The following is an 18,230-nucleotide window of genomic DNA, read 5'->3' on the forward strand; positions in this document are numbered from 1 at the left end:
CCATCATACATTGTAATGCATCCCCAGGCCCGCCGTCACCCTTCCTCTTGGCCGCGACGCCCAATAGAGTGGTAACCGACCTGCGCGGAATCCCGTACCATGCTCCACTCGAGCGAATAGGATTCCCGTCATTCACACACACCCTGCCGGTTCTGTGCTCGTCGTCTGCCGCTTCAGGACACCATCAGCCCTCAGCGACGCTTGTCGGCCCAGGCGACGCTTTCGCGTCCAAGACCGAAATGACTACTCAGGTGATACCATTCAGGCTGGATAATCTCCGCGATCCCCAGCAGCAGCTCAATCACCATGGTGCTTACGCGAGACGAGTACCGAAGAATTGCTTATCCCAGCGGACCGTCAGGCTGCATGCGCGTTTGCCCGCCTGTAGCGTTTAGAGCACGTTGCGAGCATAGCACAAAAGCACTCTGGGACCGATTCCACTGCCCCAATACTTGCAACCAGGTTATGGCAGACCACCGTTTCGACTGCATTGTCGACACAAGTCTTGTTGCAGCGCCGCGCGCCGTTCCGCTGCCGACTGGTCGTTCGGTACAGGAAGGGTTGCGCAAGGGGCCAACCCCGCCTGTCTGTCGGTAGCAGGCTTTGCTTGCGACGACGATAACAGCAATAAATGCATCGATATCTTTTGTGAGCCCTTTGTGACAGTAGCGTTCGCCAAGTACGTAGCAGGTAGATCGATTGGGCCGATCAAGCCATGGCCATGCAGTCGCCGACACGGCAGGTAACTTTGTCGATACGTGATGCGTGCTGTCGAAAGCGTTCCCAGAAGCATGGTTCACCGCCTAGGATCACACACCTCATTCGCTCCTAGTTGCCGTCTAGAGAACTGCGCAGCACGGGAAGCTATAGCTCGCGAACTGCTTTCTGCGTATAGCTAGAAGGCGATCATCCTGCATCGCTTGCATCTAGCGGGGCCGGCCTTTGCAAGAACTTGAACAAAGACGCCAACGTAATCGTTACAAGCTGCTCCAGGGACTGAGACGCGACGTGGCTGCAGTTGACAGTTCCGCGAGGGACATGCCAACCGCGCCCATGTCAGCATGTCAGCTCCACGATGCAGACGGCGGAGTCCTGGTAGCGAGGCCCCCCTGCAGGCACAGAGGGACCGTTTCAGCTCTCAGCACAACACCAGCATAAATCGGAAACGATGCAACCTCGCGAGGGACGGCTGCAGGGTTGGAGAGGAAGAAACAGGCTGACTGATGGCCGCGAGGGCGACAAGAGTGCGGGGAGGCCTAGACAGACAGCCGTGAGCAAGGCAGAGTGAAACACGGTCGTCGCTGACATGGCTGAACCGGCGTGCTGGGTCTCTCCATAGGGCTGGGAAGGAAAGTGCGACTGGCGAGCCGCCGGTCGGTCGATGCCGCATGAACACCAGAGCTGCCTCCACCACCGCCCACCCACCGCGCGACAAACACGGCGCCGTGACGCCGAACTGCTTCTAGCGAGCGTCTCCCCTCTTTTGACAGCCAACGACAAGGTCGATGCTGGTCGTCACTGCCGGCACCCACATGGGTCGCGCCTGGGATACAGCACATCGCGCGACGGCATTCGCCCGCGGCTGCAGAATGAAGCGCGCGTGGGGCTGACATGTCCAGCCTGAGACGACTGAGCATGAGCGCCTGGGCCCTGCCGACACCTCAGCGCACAAGAGACGGCGTTTCAGGCCTGGTGAAGCGGTTCCAGCTATAGTGCACCTGCACAGTAGACATCATCGAAACATCGCAACCAAGCATCATGGCCCGTCTTCTGCAGCACATCTCTAATCGGAAACCTTTGCCAACGCAGAGTCAGCGACCAGGCGCTTCCACCCACCCCAGGCGCGCCGACTTACGGTCCTTCTTTACGTCATTGCCCGTCTTGCCCGCCAACGGAATGACTTTCGGCGCGGGCCTGATATCACCATCTCCAGCTCAGGCATGTGTAGGTTATCCGAGGCAGCCAGATTGCGATGACTGGGGACGCGGCGGTTAGCGAAATTTATCATGGTGTAGTCTACAACACGGCCTGATACCCACCGAGCTTTTGGCGCCCGTTGTTCATGCACAACATATCTTCCTTCGACATAGCACCGCCGCTATCTCTTTTCCAGAAACAGCCTCCACGGGCAGTGAGATTCTTCTGGCTACATTTTTCCTTCTCCGGGGGGTCCAATCTTGGGCGCTGGCAACGAGTCAGCATACGTGCCGTCCGGACGCCTTCGATTGCAGCCGTAGATTGTCATACGCGACGATTGTGTCGACCCAGCCGCGCTGGCTGTGTTCACACCTTGCGTATGCCGCAAGTGCTCGACTCGCGGACCTCTGCATCATCTCACGCCGTCACCGTGTCACGGCACATCCCAGCATGTGCGGTGCGGTGGTACAACTCACAAAGACCGTTGGAGACGCACCACCCAGCCCGACGGCTGCTTGCAACCGTAACCACACGGCAGCCGCCGCTGCAACCACCAAGTGCCGAATTAGCAGAAACAGTCCCTTACAACGGACCGAACCATCAGGCTGTACGTGCACGACAAGCCAACTATATTTGTGTAACTTGGAATTTGTAAGGTTTGAACGCACGAGCACAAAGTGCACTGATGATCACATGGGACGTCACGCAGAACACCTGCAGGTAACTACCTTGACGTCGACTTAGGCCAGCAACAGGGTCTCCCACGAGGCAAGCCAACGCAGTCTCCTCATACAGGGGCCATGATTCATCGTCTAACCTCCTCACCTGATTTTCACGTTGCGGAGTCTACACAGAGCACGAGAAAATGCAGAGCGTCACCGTGAGCCAAGTAACACCGGATACTCGGTACTCCCAGCACGTTCTATCACCCTCCTACTGCGAAACTAGCAAGTTCAACACACGATTTCGATTTCGATCTCGATACCCGACGGACATGGCGCGCATGTCCGCTCCCAAGATCCGATGTCAGAGCCGTTTCGGACACCAGCGGCAACCCCTTGCTAGACATCGCCTTGTTGCCTACAGCCCGCGCGTCAACTACGATTTGGTTGCAGAATTGTGTCCCTCTGATTCAGAATGTGGGTACTATCATGCACAATCGGGCGTTATTACGCTGTACGTACCACCGGCTGATATCTATCCGACTGAAAATGAGATTGACGTGCTCACCGCCCGCTCGAAAAACTTCAATCTTGTCCAGAACTGGAACCGGTATTCGAAGCCGAACGCCTTGCGTGTGAACAGCATCTCCATCTGTGGGGTTCGCATGTATACCCTGACCCACGTTGGTCTGGCTACGCTGGCGGACCAACTGTCCTGGCGTATGACTAGCGTAAAAGTCTTCGGTATCTCCTCCGTTCGCGCTAAAAAGCAGGGTTCTGCGTGTCATCGCAAATCAAATCACGGCAACGCAGTCACTTGTTTTCCAATGAGATTACGATGTGCGAGGAATTAAGCTTTGCACGTTCTGGAACCCTACACCCGCGAGGGACCCGTCAAAACCCATGAAACCCAAGGCTTCCAACTCGGGAATCACCGTCTACTGTACCCGTCATACTGGTCCCGCTATGTTGGCGTCTCGTCTCATGGTGTATTTTCGACACATGACTGGTGCTAGAGATTAATTATTACCGACGGGATGACCTTGGTATTCGTCTTATACACAACCCGTCCCATTACTACTCCTGTGCAGCTAAACCGTTCTGCTGTTATACACCAGCACAAGCGTCTGTTAAGCAAGGAACATTCCAAATATCTTCCTCACGCCCGGGGCGTGGTGCCGGTCCAACGGCTAGCTCGCATCATGATCGATGCCCATCCCATATTGTACACTCCCGCGACATCTAGACCCATTGCCATCTCTTTCGTATCCACTTCAGGACATACACCAACAGCACAAGTACAGGAACCTCGATCAAGGGGCCCACCGTACTTGCCAGAGCCTGCCCGCTACCCGCGCCGTAGACCGCGACGACAACCGCGATAGCAAGCTCAAAGTTGTTGCTTGCAGCAGTAAAGCTCTGCGTGCAGCTAACCTTGTAGCTAAATCCCATCTTCCAGCAGAACCAGACCGTACTCGTAAAGATGACGATGAAGTAGACCAGGAGTGGCGCGCAAACCCTCAGCACATCCGTAATCTGCCTGACAACATGCGCGCCCTGACTAGCAAAGAGAACGATGATCGTGTAAATCAGGCCGATGAGCGAAAAAGGCGCGATGTAACGTATGAACCTGCGTTGATAGCGGTCCTCTCCCAGCATCGACCTCAGTGCCAACCTCGTAATCACAGCGGCACCAAGTGGTATCCCCAAAAAGACACCCACACTCTGCGCGACCTTCTCATACGAAATATCCGTCTTGTCCCCATGACTAACCACCTGGATATAAAACACCGCAAAAGGCGCAAACAGCACAATCTGCAATATCGAATTAAACGCCACAAGCACAGCGCAGTAGTCGCCGTCGCCGCCTGCGAGATCCGTCCAGATGAGTACCATGGCGATGCAGCGCGCGATGCCCACGAAGATGAGTCCTTCGCGTAAATCCTGGCGGTCGGGTAGGAAGGCCCATGCTAATCCCACCATGAAGAGGGGGGCGATGATCCAGTTGAGAACGAAGGAGACGGCGATTTGGATCCAGAGGTCGCGTTTCTTGAGAAGGAGGTGCAGCGTTTCGAAGCGGACTTTGCAGAGGATGGGGTACATCATTACTAGGAGGCCGATTGCTATATCACACATTAGCAGCTGGCATGATACCTGCGAGATAGATCATAGGACGAGGGTGATGATGGAAGGGATGAGACGTACCAATCGGTATACTGACGCCCACAAACTCTCCTCTCTGCAACGCCGGGCCTACGGAGTCGACCGTGTTACCCAACGCGATACCGATGCCCATGGCGAGGATGATCCATACCACTAGGAAGCGGTCGAGGAACGAGAGGCCTTTCAGGGGAGGAAGGTCTTTTTGTGTGGATGGGTTGTTGCCTGTACAAACATGTTAGTCTTGACGACACCAAAAGTTGCGATACCTCGGATTCGACAGCATCTCGACATGCGCTATATGAGTTGCAGGAGGTGTATCTGGCTCGTCGCCGCAATGCGCTACAAGATCGACCATGCCCGGCTCTACGCAGTCTCAAACATAGAAGAAGGAAAGGATAACTCACCCATCATACCCTTTTCATCGCCAGCAACACCGTCGACACCAGCCTTCTCAACATCGCCTGCCCTTCCATCTCTTGATTGCGCGTCTTTGGCAAGTTCCTCATCGCGTATCGCTCCGCGCTCAACGGTGTCCATCTTTTTCTCGGTTTTTGCGAATATCACGCGTTTGAACGTTCACGAATTGAACGCGATGTTTCCCGTAGAAGTAATGATGGCTCGCCTCCGTCACCCGCCAATCAAAACGCAGCAGTGACGTTTTCTTGCCGCCAAGCCGCTAACGGCGGGCGGTGAGGCGAAGTTTGGAAATGACGAACGTGATGGTGTTGGCGATCCTTTTTGCGGATGCAGCATGCGCATTCTTTGGCATGGCATTTCGCGGTGTCGCGTTTGGATAGCTGGTGAGTAACTGGCTGAGCCTATCACATTGCAAGAGATGGAAACGTGTTCTTCATGTCATGGACGGGTGTTGAGGTGTTTGATCCGTTGAGGGTTGCTAACTACTGGTACTCCTAGTACGTCTTTCTCAGCCGAAACTGATATCGACATCTGGAGATAAGAGCTATCCTTCTTCGTTCATTGTGCATGTTTAGCAGTGTGCCATCATCTCGTACCGTGCAAACCGATCCTCCACTTACGAACAAAGGTTCTTGAGACACTTGATCAGGCTGTATCGCGTCTCGCTATCCCAGCCTTCTGGCATGACGTAGCACAAAAACCCATTCATGTGCCTCTCTGGTGCCCACGTCCTCGCCCTCACCATCTCTTGCAGCCAGGCAATGTCCACTGTTTCCACCGTCTTGTCGTAATTCCGAACATCACTAAGGAACCCTAGTTTGCCCCAGGAGGTGATCCGCACGGGGAGACAGTCCTGGTTGAGCTCGATCTCTACCATAAGATCGTGAGCCGCCAGCACGAAACTCAATGAGTCCTCCATCAGAACCAAGACATGCTTCCGGATCTCGCACAGTGTTGTAGTATAGTCTTGGGTCTCACCAAGGCCGCATACGCGAACGATGATCGTAGTATAGGCTGGGAAGACGGAGGTAGCCCGCAGCAGATCCCTTGCGTTGATGCGAACTTTCGCTTGGCTTAGCGGCTTGTCCGTCAGGAATCGTAGAACGATAGTTGGCGCAATTTTATATACCTGAGATGCTGAGATTGGTGTACAGCGCTGCAGTCTGCCCATGTATGGGGGGGGCGTAATAGTCTGCAGTGCGGCGCTCAAGTTTCTCAAACATGGCCTCGGAAGATGAGAGAGTGGCTGAGCCTAGGATGATAACAAAACGGCGTTGTTGATGAAAGTGATGAAAGTCCATAAGCATCATCTTACGGAGGTGGGAGTTGATGTCGAGCATACTGAAACCGAGCCCATGCGAGATACCCGTGTTGAAGTCGTATGTGACCTCATGGTCACTGTACACAGACCTAGCAATGCGTTTCAAGATCTTGGAAGGCAGATCGAGAAGTTTAGGATGGCTCGGCTTAAGTGCGTATCTCTGGGTGTCCTTCGAGAACTGGAATCCCCGTCTGACAACGGCCGTACCATTACTCGATCGAAACTCGATGAATCCTTGCTTGCCGTGCGGAGCCACTTCGACGTCGCTTATTAAACGGCGTGCTTTCATCAACCTCAGCTTGTCCATAGTTCCCAGCTCATATATGACTTTGGTGAGAAGCTTGACGTTAAACCGGGAAGGGTAAGAGGAGGAAAAGGCATGATTGCGATTCCTAATACTCTCGAAACGAACGGACAGATCGCATGCGACTCCACCCCAGAAGACGTCGAGCAACGGCGTGATCTTGATGTTGTTCAGAGAGCACCGGTAAAAGTGGTCCCAGAAATCAAGATCGTCATAATCATCTGGTATATCTGGCATGTCCATACGGATGGTAACAGTACGCAGGTTTGAGAGACTCGATCCGATATCTCGCGTCCATTTCCGATATGCGTCTATCGGAGTGAGGATCTTCCCGTGTTGAAGATGCAGTATCCTGTAGTCAAATCGGAAGACATTTTGACCATATAAAACGCCGATTGCCTCATGATAGATCTGGCGGCAAGTCTGAATGATGGCAGGGCTTCCTGAGAAGCTGCTGGTTTTGATTACCGAGTCATCTGCGTTGTCCACAATCACAATAGGCCTATCGTCGACCAGTACGTATTCGTAGATCTGGTTGCGGATTTCGGCCGGGATGGTGAGGAGCGAGGTTGCAGCCGGATTGCTGGTTTGGGAATACACTTGCGCGATCTGCCCGTGGATGGACTTTGGCAGTGGGAAGTGCATGACGGAGTGAGAGACGGCGCCTCAGCTGCTGAGTAGTGGTGCCGCGGCGGCGACTGGAATTCGTTAGTCAATGCACATACACAACTGCAGTGAGGAAAGAACCTACCGGATGGCTGTTGGCGTAGTTGTATACAATTGCAACACGCGCGGGTGCGGTGTATCGAGTGGCCCTATAATGCGAGGGAAGCGACGATGGTAATGTGAGTCTCGGTGTTCAGGAATTCGCAGTGAGGTTATTGTGCTTAAGCTTGGACCTTGATGGTCCTGATAGGAAAGAGCACCCAGGCAGCAATTGTTTGCACTAGCGCGCTAGGAAGATGCTTCGTGCACCCTATCTACGTCATCCTTTTGCATCCGCACCCAGGTGATGGACAGTCCGCTGGCAGTTATCCTGGACGTTGACGGCGACGCACGACCGCAATTACTGAATGATGCGAGTCAATTAATCTAAGGTACACCGGTCACAACGGCTAGGTGGTGCCGACAAAAGACACGTAGTGTGCAATATCCATGTAGATGTTTCGGAAGTCATGATGAATTATGCGCTTCTAAGTGGAGTGAGATTTTAGTTATAGGGTATGCCCAGGCACATGTGTGCCAAGCAATGTCAGATCAATGCAAAAAGAGAAGTAAATACATGGCAAGAGAACCTGTGTCCTTCCGACCCTCGTGCTCTAGCTTGGTGTCTTTTCGCGGGCAGCTTCGGTTGTGTACACTTTCGTGTAGGATTACCTTACACTTGAGTAACAGAGCCGATAAAGACGCCAAAGAACGGTATACATCGTCTGGTTCTTCCACTCGTCCTGATCGTAGTCATGTTCAGGCCAGTATCGGGCCCTCAGGAATGATTGATCGCTCCTTGGATAATCCAATGGCTTCCACCACCTATAATTGCGCTTATCAAACAACGACGTGAAGTCCTCCGAGTCCAAATTCTTCACGATGACCGCTGCGGAGGACTGCTGATCTTCGTCGACCTTCAGAATGGCAGCTCGCATAGGAACACACTGGCTATCCAAGTCAACCTGAACGCGTAACTTGCGGGTGTCTGCAGCCGTTTGGGGCTCTAGATGCTTCAAAAGCAAGTAGGCGTTCTTTCGGATATCGCCCAATCTTGTAGTGTAGTCTCGGGTTTCGTTATGGCTACCACAAACACGAACAATGATCGTAGTGGTCCCCATGAAGACTGAAGTGACACGCAGAAGATCCCATGCATCGATGTGAACGGCAGCTAGCTGCGGTGACTCTTTTGTATGAAACTGCAAGATGATCGTCGGTGCATTCTTATGCAATACACTCGCTGAGACGGGATGACAGCCTCGCGGTGATTCAATGAACTGTATATCATCCTGCTGGTATATCTCTGCGATTCGACGGTCAAGTCTCTCAAACATTGCTTCGGAAGTTTGGGTGGGATCAGAAGCCAGGATCAGGGTATAGCGGATTTTGCGTAGGAACCACGAACCAACAAGCCTGCGAAGCTGAGTATTGACTTTAAGCATGCCGGGTTGGTGTCCATGCGTGATACCGGTGTGGAAATTGTACGTGCATTCTTGATCACCGAGTGCAAGCCGGATGATAGCATCGGTGATATTTTCGGACAGGTCGAACAGAGTCAGAGGGTTTCGTAAAGAAACGATCTCGCATCTCTGGGTCTCCATAGATAGCTTGAACTGGCGTTGTATGTAGCCTTCGTAACTTGTCGACCGGTAGACAATGGTGCCTTGGCTACCGGCTGCATCCACATAAACACTTCCCAGAAAGCGGCGTGTTTTCTTCAAATCCAGTGAATCTTTACCCCCTAACTCAGACAGAACATTCGTTACGGACGCAACATCAAGCTCTGTCTCCCCAGATTCTGAGTCAGAATCGTCTGGTGCATCGTTCACAAGGTTCTCAAAGCTCTCAAAGATGACTGATGTGTTGCGTGTGTCGCTGTTCCAGAATACATCGAGTAATGGCAAGATGTTTATTCTCTGGCGGGAACACTCCCGCACATCCTTGTCGAAGCCGTAGTCCCTGGACTCCGCAGGAATCATGGGCACGTCCATGTTGATGGTGATAGTGCGCAATCTTGGAAGACAAGAGTCGACATCGTCTATCCACCCTGTGCACACTTCGAGGGGACTATCGATCTCAACGGCGGCCTCGTCCTGGAAGCGTAGATGGTATTGAAAGCGGAAGGAGTTACGGCTATAAAGAATGCCGACTGCTTCGTGGTAGACTTGACGGCAAGTACGAAGAATGGCAGAGCTTCCGCTGAAGTTACTGGTCTTCCTAATCCTGGTCCTCTTGATTCTGGCGATCTGGTTTGAGATGTCCTCAGCGTTCTCGATCGTTATCGGGTTCGGATCGACAAGTAAGTACTCGTAGATCTGGTTGCGTAGCTCAGGTGCGATAGTAAGTAGTGAGGGTACATCCGGTGCCACAGATCCGGAGCACGCTTCCGCGATGCGGCTGCGCTTAGGATCTGGGACTGGAAAGTGCATGGCTGCAGTCCAAGCCAGTGGTTGGACGTAGGTGCGACTGGCGGTCATTAGTAAGTGTACAAATACGATAGCCATGATGAGGAACGGGCTTACTAGATAGCTGCCAGTGCTGTTGCGCACGATCGTGGCGAAGACGATGTAGCGTGCTGCTTGGTTTCTGTACAAGATAACAGAAATGGTACCTAGGTAGAGAGTAGGTGGGTGGCAGAGTCGCTGAAGTCGCAGTGACGCTGTATCGCCAGAGCTTGGACCTCGCTTGTTCTGAAAGGAAAGAGCGACGATGGTTTTTCTCGGGGCGCAAAAGACGTCTCTCACTCACCTGGATTACGTCATGTTGAAGCGACACCTTCAGAAAACGTGATGACAGTGAGTGACTGCAAAACCTGATGCCAAAGGACAAGCGACAATAACTATCGCATGAGAGGACGAGATACCCTGCGGATGGTTACACTTCCAATGCGCGCAGATACCAGCAACATGGGTTGCATCTTCATAACAACAAGACATGCATTCAGCCCCTCAACATCTAAATACGACCCCTCTCCAAGAACTTCTTCGGCAAATCCACAGTCTTCGCACGCATATACTCCATAGCATCTAGCCATCAGTCAGCAAAACACACTTCACGAGAGCCTAGGCCGCACTTACTTTTCCCCAAAGTATCATACGAAGAACACGTATTATACCCCCCATCCCTAAGATGATCATGCAGCAAAAAATGCACCGAGCGTATCCCCGCAATCTCAAACCGGTCAACCGGCTTCCCCTGATACTCGTCCTTACCCAGAAGCTGCTTCATACGCTCAATCGTCATAAACGAGCGCAGCCAATCCCACTCGTCGTCATGGCGCACGAAGAAGCCGCAGTTACAGTCTGAGGCTTTGTCTCCGGAGCGGCCGGCGACGATGTAGCCTAGTGGTGCGCGAACGGTTTCGCCGAAGGAAGATAGATCGGCTGGGTAGGAGGTTTCGTAGGAGGCTTGTTGGCGGGGGTATTCTTTTGTGATGGCTGGTGGGCTGAGGTCGGTGGACGTTTTCTTGCCGTACATGGTGTGAACGCGTAGGGGGAGTTGGTCTTGGGGAAGGAGCGAGACCCAGTAGTCGTAGTAGGGTTTTGGTGCGATCTGGCGCAAGTCGTTCGATAGCGAGAGACCGGGGGCTGATTGGAGGAATACTTCGAGACACCAGCGGTTGAAGCCGTTAGGAATATCGGGTCGTACTAGCTCGGGATCGGAGGTTTGGGCGAAGATGCGGAAGTCGACTGTTGCTACGTCTTGGTTGCGGGCGTCGATTGGTGAAGAGCCGTTTTGGTGGAATCTGAGTGTCTTGAATCGGTTTACGTTGTCGCCCATGGCTGATCATGTTAGTCTCGCGTTGTGTGTGTGTGTGTGTGGAAACAGCGTGTGCTTACCGTAGCGGATTTGGTCTTCAGTAATCTTGCACTTCTCCTCGATATCAAGACCGCATACAAACATATGCCACTCGCATTGCCAGCCAGCTGGAGCGGTAATACCTACCTTGGTTGTAGGTGGCGGAGGAAGGCCCTTGACTCCTGTGACACGCACAAGATCCTCGCCTACTTGCTCCATCTTGACGTCCGTGATATCAGCCGTAACATCACAGTTATAGTACAGCGGTCCCTGGATCTCGTATAGTAGCTGCGAAGTGCATGTTCCGACAGTCACGCAACCTGTATGCGTTAGCGGCGTACATCTCCAGCTTAAGGTACTGGTACCTACCTCCGGTATCTTTCTCTTTCGCAATATTGAAGCTACCGTCGTATTCAACCTCCGCGATAGGGAAACCCATGTTGATGTGCTTGCCAGTCTTCATGAGATCTTTGAACATGGAGTAGTATCCTCCGGTAACATAGGCTGAGCATTCAACTAGATGGCCTGCAATGAGCGCTCCGGCAAGTTCGTCAAATTGATCGTTCTTCCAGTCATGCCACCACCTGCTCACGTTAGCTGAGGTCAAAAATCCATTGTTGTAACTTACGCCGCAGCACCAATGACCGGCGCAGCATCTGCAAGCCTTCCACCAAGCACAATATCAGCGCCCTGTCGGAAAGCCTCTGCTATGCAAAGTCCACCCAAGTACGCCTGTGCGCAGATTGGCTCCATTCCCCATTCCTCAAGCTTCTTGCCATGCATTAAGCTTTCGAACTTCTCTCCCTTTTTGACAAGACTGTTGACCTGTCCAGTCACATCGTCTCCTTCTATCCATGCCACTTTGAGGTGACCAGCACCCGCTTTCTCCAACATATCGACTACAACTTCAGCGAGAAGTTCAGTATCTGAAGCACCAGCATTCACCGCGAGCTTCGTCTTGTTCTTGACTAGATTTGGTATCGCTGGCTCGAGGCATTGGATGAAGGTATCGGCGTACATGGCGTTCTTCTTCCGGTCTTCGAGGCTCGTCGTGCCATTGGTGCTCTTCGTAGGCTTCTGCTTTACTTTGCCGCTACCATGTACGGTCATGGTCATTTCGGATAGCCAATCGCCTGTTCGTGTCAGCTCGAAGTCCTCCATAGCCAGCTTTCAGGGGAGTCTTACCCATCACAACATCAACTTCCGGATCACCAGCCATACGCATAATAGCAGTCGAACGATCCGTAAACCCTCCCGAGCATCCTGCGATGCGCACAGCGCGCTTGCGGTCAGTAGAAGGAGACATTTTCACTCGTTTGGGGTTCGGCGCCATGTATGTCTCGTAGTCAATCTAATAAGGGATCAATTGCTCCATAACGGAGGGTCTCAAAGCTATATACCAGGCCGTCCAGGACCGGCTTTCCGGGGTACGGCAAGCCATCGAGGCTGTTGCAGGGCCGTTACCTCGACATCGTCCAATGGCGGCTATGCATAAAGGTAGCGCGACACTCATGTCATGTCCTGGGAGCTACTTGCGGATAATCTTGAACGATGGAAGACGATTTCCTGAGAGCTTATGGCGGGGTTGCGGGGAAGGAGACGGACGCGAGTGCGCGGTGCTGCTGAAGGCCTAGGAAACATTTTGATCGTGGTATGACCGAAGCTATACATGGAACATGGTTAATTTCAATTGAAATGTTGGTTTGCGTACCAAAAGGAGCGTGCTTGCCTTCCGTGAGTTGGCAAAGTAGAAGAGGAAGCGTGACGCGCGATGTTCGCGATTCGGCTAACGAGTCATTTTGGCCAGCGATGAGGTTCTGTATGACTCGTCGAGTGTGTCCAGCCTCAGGGAAAGAGCGCTCCGCACCATCTTAGGTTTAGCAACGTCACCTGTGTACCCCCGCGAAGAAGAACAAACTGATTGAAGCTGTCTATACATTGTATGCAGAGACTATACACATATTCCAGTCTCCCAACCATTCAAGGTGCCAAATTCTCAATCACCAACCAAACCCCCATCTTTCCCTCTCCTCCCTTCTCAGACCCTTCTCGCGCTTTCCCACCAACCGCCATCCCCTTCACCCCCCTCTTCTCCCTCTTCATCTCCTCCCTCGCCTCCCGCCACTCCCTCTTCACAGCCAATCTCTCCTTCTTCAACTCCTTCCTCTGCACTTTGTACTCTTTCTTCGCAGCTTTCCATTCCGGATCCTTCTTCGCTTTCTTCTCCGCTTTGCCTTTGCCCTTGGTGTTGGTATCAGCGTGTTTGGCTTTCAATTCACGTTTCTTGGCGCGGTGTTGTCTCTTGAGCTCGCGGTTTCGCTGCTTGATGTTGCGGCGCGCGAGTTTGAGGGATTGGGCTTTGGGGGTTGGGGCAGGGGTGAGGTCGGAGTCGGAGTCGTAGTCGGAATCAGAGTCTGATGAGGAAGAATCAGAGCTATCTGATGATATTGAGGAGGTGTCGTCGTCGTCATCCAGGTCCTTGACTGCAGCTTTGCCCTTATCTTTCTTGTCGGTGGGGTATGCCGTGTCGATTTTGCGGTCGCCGTATAGCACGCCTGTTTCTTGGCCCGGTGGCGTATCGTACGCAGGTGGTAGGTCGTTGTGGACTTGCTCGTACGAGGCAGGACCTGAGGTAGTAGGCCCCCTATTCCCACTTACACTCACACCTCCACCTGCATTTCCACTAGCCATCCTACCCACCTCCACCCCGAAAGCACTAGCGCGTTTACCAATCTCAACACCCAAATCACCCATATGTTTACCGAACTGCTCCCCAATCTTTCCTAATTCTTTGCCTACTTCTGCCCACTCGTTTCCGGATTGTGGTGGTCCTCGTCCGCGTCCATGTCCGCCACGAGAGGAGCAACCTCCTCTACCGAAGAAGGCGTTGCCTCGGGGCCCGAATGGTCCTCGACCGCCGCGCCCGAAAGGCCCATTGCCAGGTGTACCAAAAGGTCCGTTGCCAGGTGCACCGAAGGGGCCATGGCCTGGCATACCAAAGGGCGACCAGTGACCGCCTCGTCTGCCGCGAGGATGATGACCGCCCCGTCCATGTCGACCATGTGCGTGTGAAGACTCCTCTGGAGGTCCAGGAATGGAGCGAGGTGGGTCTTCATATGCTCCAGCAGATCCTCGCGCCCTATTATGCGACGATGTGTTTCCAACATGATCAGGCGAGCCAGTAGCCGTCTGATGACCCGAGAAACGTTCACTCATCTCATGCAACTTGAGCACTCTCTCGCTCGGCATCGGCACTGCGTCCGCGTCGAGAGCTTCGATCCAGGGGTATAATTGCCTCGCGCGCCATTCAGCCGTTGCAGTCTTATCGGCCAAGTTGGCGAGAACGGTGGGTTTGTGGCCCGCAGGTATAGGTAGCATGTCTAGAAGCGCAGTCTCGCTGCGGAACGACACAATCAGACCTCTCGGCGCGAAGAAAGCTTCATTCGCTCCTCGAATATAGTCGTGTACGATGCTGGAAGAGAGTCCTTCATGCGTCGATTCGTGTAGCAAATCCTCAGCCGTCGTGTTTGCCGCTGTAGTCAGGACCTGTAGACCGTACAAGAACTCTGCAAACTCGGCTGGCTTGATGGAATGCCGGTCCAACACTTCAGCATACGCAACCAAGAAGTATACGTGTTCGTCTACACGTCTTGCCGGTCCTGCATGGTCGGGTATCGCGATGATGCGGTTTAGATGCGGTGCATACTGCGCCTTAGCATCTGGTTCTTCACGGCTAAACTCCAGAGCTTGGGTGAGCAAGTCAGAAGCCAGATCGGGCTGTTTGCTCGACGAAGAAGCAGGTTCGCTATGCACTCGTCCCACTGCGATGTTCTCACTCGTACTGACATGCTGGACTGGAACACTGGTGGCCTTGTCGTTTGTGTGATTCGCATAGTCTGGTGCTTGTTCCCGTTCACTTGCAGGATCTGGTTCTTCGCCTCTTACACGGTACTCCCATACTTCTGGCTCGTTTGGTCCTTCATTAGCAGTGATGCGGTGGGCTTCGATTTGGCTGGGATCTACGGGCGCGATGCCATGACGCGTGTCGTGGACGGCTTGGTCCCGCGCCTCGTCGTAGGATGGTGGCAAATCTTCATACTGTGGACCTCCTGGGCTGTGAACAGGAGTGGGCTCAAACTCGTTATCGGAGGAGTCGGCGATTGAGGTTGCGCTTGGTGTGAATGCGACGTTGGACTGTGATGGGGTTGATGGGGGTGGTGGGTTGGATGTGAGGTTTGGGTTGGCGGGGTATGACGGTGGGCCGGCCATAGTTGAAGTAGATCACAAAAGCCAGTATTGATTCAATGTGACGATGTAAAGTAAGATGTGGAACTTAGAGAAAGCGTACTTAAGGTTGAGGCGTAAAGGACGAACTAGAAGCTTGTTTATTCGTACCTACTCCACTGACCTGCACAGCCTCACAGAAAGCTACTGCCTTCAGATGCGGGGAGATGCCCAATCGCAACTTCCAACTCAAAACCACGCGTTCTGTCTAGCAATATTCAACGTCCAGTAAGACGACACAGCTTGTCAGATATGACGCGTGGGCAAGAGGGCCGCAGCTGCGCAGCACTTGAGTTGGGAAACGGTGTGAGAGAGTGGGGCTGGCCGTGGCGTAAGCCTCGGGCGTCTCTGTGGCCAAAGAGCCAATTACAAGGACCACTTCCGGCACACTAAGATGTCAGGGCTGAGAGAGCGCATCATGTGTGTTACGGTAAAGTATGTAAGATTCAGATATGTTGGTGAAGTGCGCGACGTCAAGTATAGCTTTGGTCTTTCCCCTTCCACTTGTGTCGGACTTGTGCTCGGCCTAACAACACGGCCGTAAGGTCCACACGCGATATCTAGGTTCAACTCGCTTTCGGCGTGAGAGTGATCGCGTTACGGTTACCAAATCTACTAAACAACACGATTGTTGCGGAGTCGATTGCGATCGCTGTGTTGGTCTGAAAAGCAGGTGGCGAGAAACATACGCAAAGACGCATCATCACGACTAGCATTATGGAAGACGCTCCCACTGTAGCAGTCATAGGACTAGGTAGAACACCTCTTCCTTGACACAACGAAGCCACTAATCTCGCCTCTCAGGACCGGCTGGCCTCGTAGCATTGAAGAACCTGCGAGAAGAAGGATTCCACGCCACAGGTTTCGACCGCAACGACCACGTCGGCGGATTATGGCAGTACTCAGAGAAAGAGCAAACGTCGGTAATGCAAACCACAACCGTAAACGTCTCAAAAGAGCGGTCGTGTTACACTGATTTTCCTTACCCGGACGACGTACCGTCACATCCAGCGGCTACGCAGGTTCAGCAATACTTGACAGACTATTCGAAGCATTTCGGATTGGAACCTTATATGCGGCTTAGTACTGCCATCGAGCAAATCACGTTTGATGATGAGCGAGAGAAATGGGTTGTAGATGTGAAAGGTGGTGGGAAGGAGTACTTTGATAAAGTCGTTGTAGCGATTGGGGGTATGGTTGGTAAGGCCAGTCTGCCAGTCATAGAAGGCGTGGAAAAGTTTGCTGGACCTAGTGTTCACTCACAAGCTTTCAAGCGGCCGGCAGACTACAAGGGGAAGAGAGTCATGGTTGTAGGGTTCAGCAACAGTGCGGCGGATACATCTACTCAGCTGGTGGGAATAGCAGATAAAGTGTATTTGGCACATCGGCATGGAGCTCGGGTTGTAAGTTGAAGCGTACCTTGTTGATGTGCAAAGGTCTTGAGACTGACAATGGTTCTTGTAGTTCCCGCGGCGCATAAAGGGTGTCCCGATAGACCACACGCACAACCTACGTCTCGCCACCTTCCAAAGTCTCGTCATAACATACTTCCCTCGCCTCGGCGAGTTCCTCTTCGATAAATTTCTCAAGAAACTGCAAGACCAGAGTTTCAACATCCGCCCTGAATGGCGCTTCGAGCCCGCAAGTAAGGTACCAGTGGTATCTGATACGTTAGTCCCCTGCCTCGAGGACGGCAGCATCACATCAGTCGCAGGCATCAAACGCATTGTGAATGCTACTGAGGTAGAGTTGCAAGACGGGACAAGGGTTGACGTGGACGCAATAATCTGGTGTACGGGCTACAAGTCCGACTTCAGCATGATCGAGCCGCGTTTCAATCCTGAATGTCGGCCTCAAGCGTGGCTCGACGCGCCGGGCTCGAATGGGAAGTCGCTCTTCCGTCTCTACAAGAACGTGTTTTCACTCGAGAAGCCGGATAGTCTGGCGTTCATGGCTGCTGTACACATCACGATTAGTGGGTTTAAGATTTTCGGTGAGCGACTCTAGGTATGATGGTTAGGCGAGACATGTGCTGACGACGACTAGACTTGACAACCATGGCTGTAGCCCAGGTCTGGGCGGGCAAATCCTCTCTACCCTCACTTCCTGACATGAAGCTCGCTGTGGATGAACACCACGTACGGTTAGCAGAGACGGCAAAGCGTGTTTACAACTTGTCGCCAGGGCAATGTGAGACGGGTGATTGGGTCGCGGCCATGGACGATCTTGCCGGTACGGGTGTCAATGAGTACCTGGGATACGGGTGGAAAGGCTGGCTGTTTTGGCTTCAGAACAGGAAGTTCTGCAACCTGCTGATGGGTGGGATATGGAGTCCGCACATACATCGCGTGTTCAGCACAGGCAAGAGGAAGTGCTGGGATGGGGCGAGGGAGGCGATTGAGAGAGTAAACGAGAGTGTTGCTAAGATGAGGAAAGAAGGAAAGGAGAAGAGTGGTTGACGACAGCTCGGGGTTCTGGTTCGCGAAGGTGCCAGGGCGTGCTCGAATGTTCTCTCATGAGCTTCCCCACACATGACGACAGGCTGTATCACGAGGGTCCATGACTGTCACTTTTTGCATGGCGCAGTACATATGCCTCGCGACGAATATCTCGAATATCCTCTATAGCTACCGACTCGAAATAAACATTATCGCATTCT

At 53.0% G+C, this 18,230-nt stretch overlaps 6 protein-coding genes across 6 annotated transcripts; 1 reads left to right on the forward strand and 5 right to left on the reverse strand.

The window, feature by feature from the left end:
- Nucleotides 1-3,821: 3,821 nt before the first annotated feature.
- On the reverse strand, nucleotides 3,822-5,279 carry J4E86_005088 (uncharacterized protein; the record flags this gene model as incomplete). The annotated part of the gene is made up of 3 exons (XM_051445624.1): nucleotides 3,822-4,702; nucleotides 4,785-4,964; nucleotides 5,147-5,279. The coding sequence occupies 3 exons, from the start codon at nucleotides 5,277-5,279 to the stop codon at nucleotides 3,822-3,824; spliced, it is 1,194 nt and encodes a 397-aa protein (XP_051303721.1).
- Nucleotides 5,280-5,775: 496 nt separating this feature from the next.
- On the reverse strand, nucleotides 5,776-7,429 carry J4E86_005089 (uncharacterized protein; the record flags this gene model as incomplete). The annotated part of the gene is made up of 2 exons (XM_051445625.1): nucleotides 5,776-6,296; nucleotides 6,475-7,429. The coding sequence occupies 2 exons, from the start codon at nucleotides 7,427-7,429 to the stop codon at nucleotides 5,776-5,778; spliced, it is 1,476 nt and encodes a 491-aa protein (XP_051303722.1).
- A 728-nt stretch (nucleotides 7,430-8,157) lies between these two features.
- On the reverse strand, nucleotides 8,158-9,993 carry J4E86_005090 (uncharacterized protein; the record flags this gene model as incomplete). Its single annotated transcript, XM_051445626.1, has 1 exon — nucleotides 8,158-9,993. One exon carries the CDS (start codon nucleotides 9,991-9,993, stop codon nucleotides 8,158-8,160), a length of 1,836 nt encoding a protein of 611 aa, XP_051303723.1.
- Nucleotides 9,994-10,444: 451 nt separating this feature from the next.
- On the reverse strand, nucleotides 10,445-12,448 carry J4E86_005091 (uncharacterized protein; the record flags this gene model as incomplete). The annotated part of the gene is made up of 5 exons (XM_051445627.1): nucleotides 10,445-10,504; nucleotides 10,643-11,271; nucleotides 11,329-11,607; nucleotides 11,657-11,871; nucleotides 11,916-12,448. 5 exons carry the CDS (start codon nucleotides 12,446-12,448, stop codon nucleotides 10,445-10,447), a joined length of 1,716 nt encoding a protein of 571 aa, XP_051303724.1.
- Nucleotides 12,449-13,267: 819 nt separating this feature from the next.
- Nucleotides 13,268-15,556, reverse strand: J4E86_005092 (uncharacterized protein; the record flags this gene model as incomplete). The annotated part of the gene is made up of 2 exons (XM_051445628.1): nucleotides 13,268-13,914; nucleotides 13,984-15,556. The coding sequence occupies 2 exons, from the start codon at nucleotides 15,554-15,556 to the stop codon at nucleotides 13,268-13,270; spliced, it is 2,220 nt and encodes a 739-aa protein (XP_051303725.1).
- A 732-nt stretch (nucleotides 15,557-16,288) lies between these two features.
- J4E86_005093 (uncharacterized protein) lies at nucleotides 16,289-18,030 on the forward strand (the record flags this gene model as incomplete). Its single annotated transcript, XM_051445629.1, has 4 exons — nucleotides 16,289-16,325; nucleotides 16,376-16,881; nucleotides 17,036-17,564; nucleotides 17,618-18,030. 4 exons carry the CDS (start codon nucleotides 16,289-16,291, stop codon nucleotides 18,028-18,030), a joined length of 1,485 nt encoding a protein of 494 aa, XP_051303726.1.
- Nucleotides 18,031-18,230: the final 200 nt, after the last annotated feature.

Source organism: Alternaria arbusti (genome assembly GCF_024043155.1).
Source record: "Alternaria arbusti strain BMP 1465 chromosome Unknown scaffold_5, whole genome shotgun sequence".
Taxonomy (NCBI): Eukaryota; Fungi; Ascomycota; class Dothideomycetes; order Pleosporales; family Pleosporaceae; genus Alternaria; species Alternaria arbusti.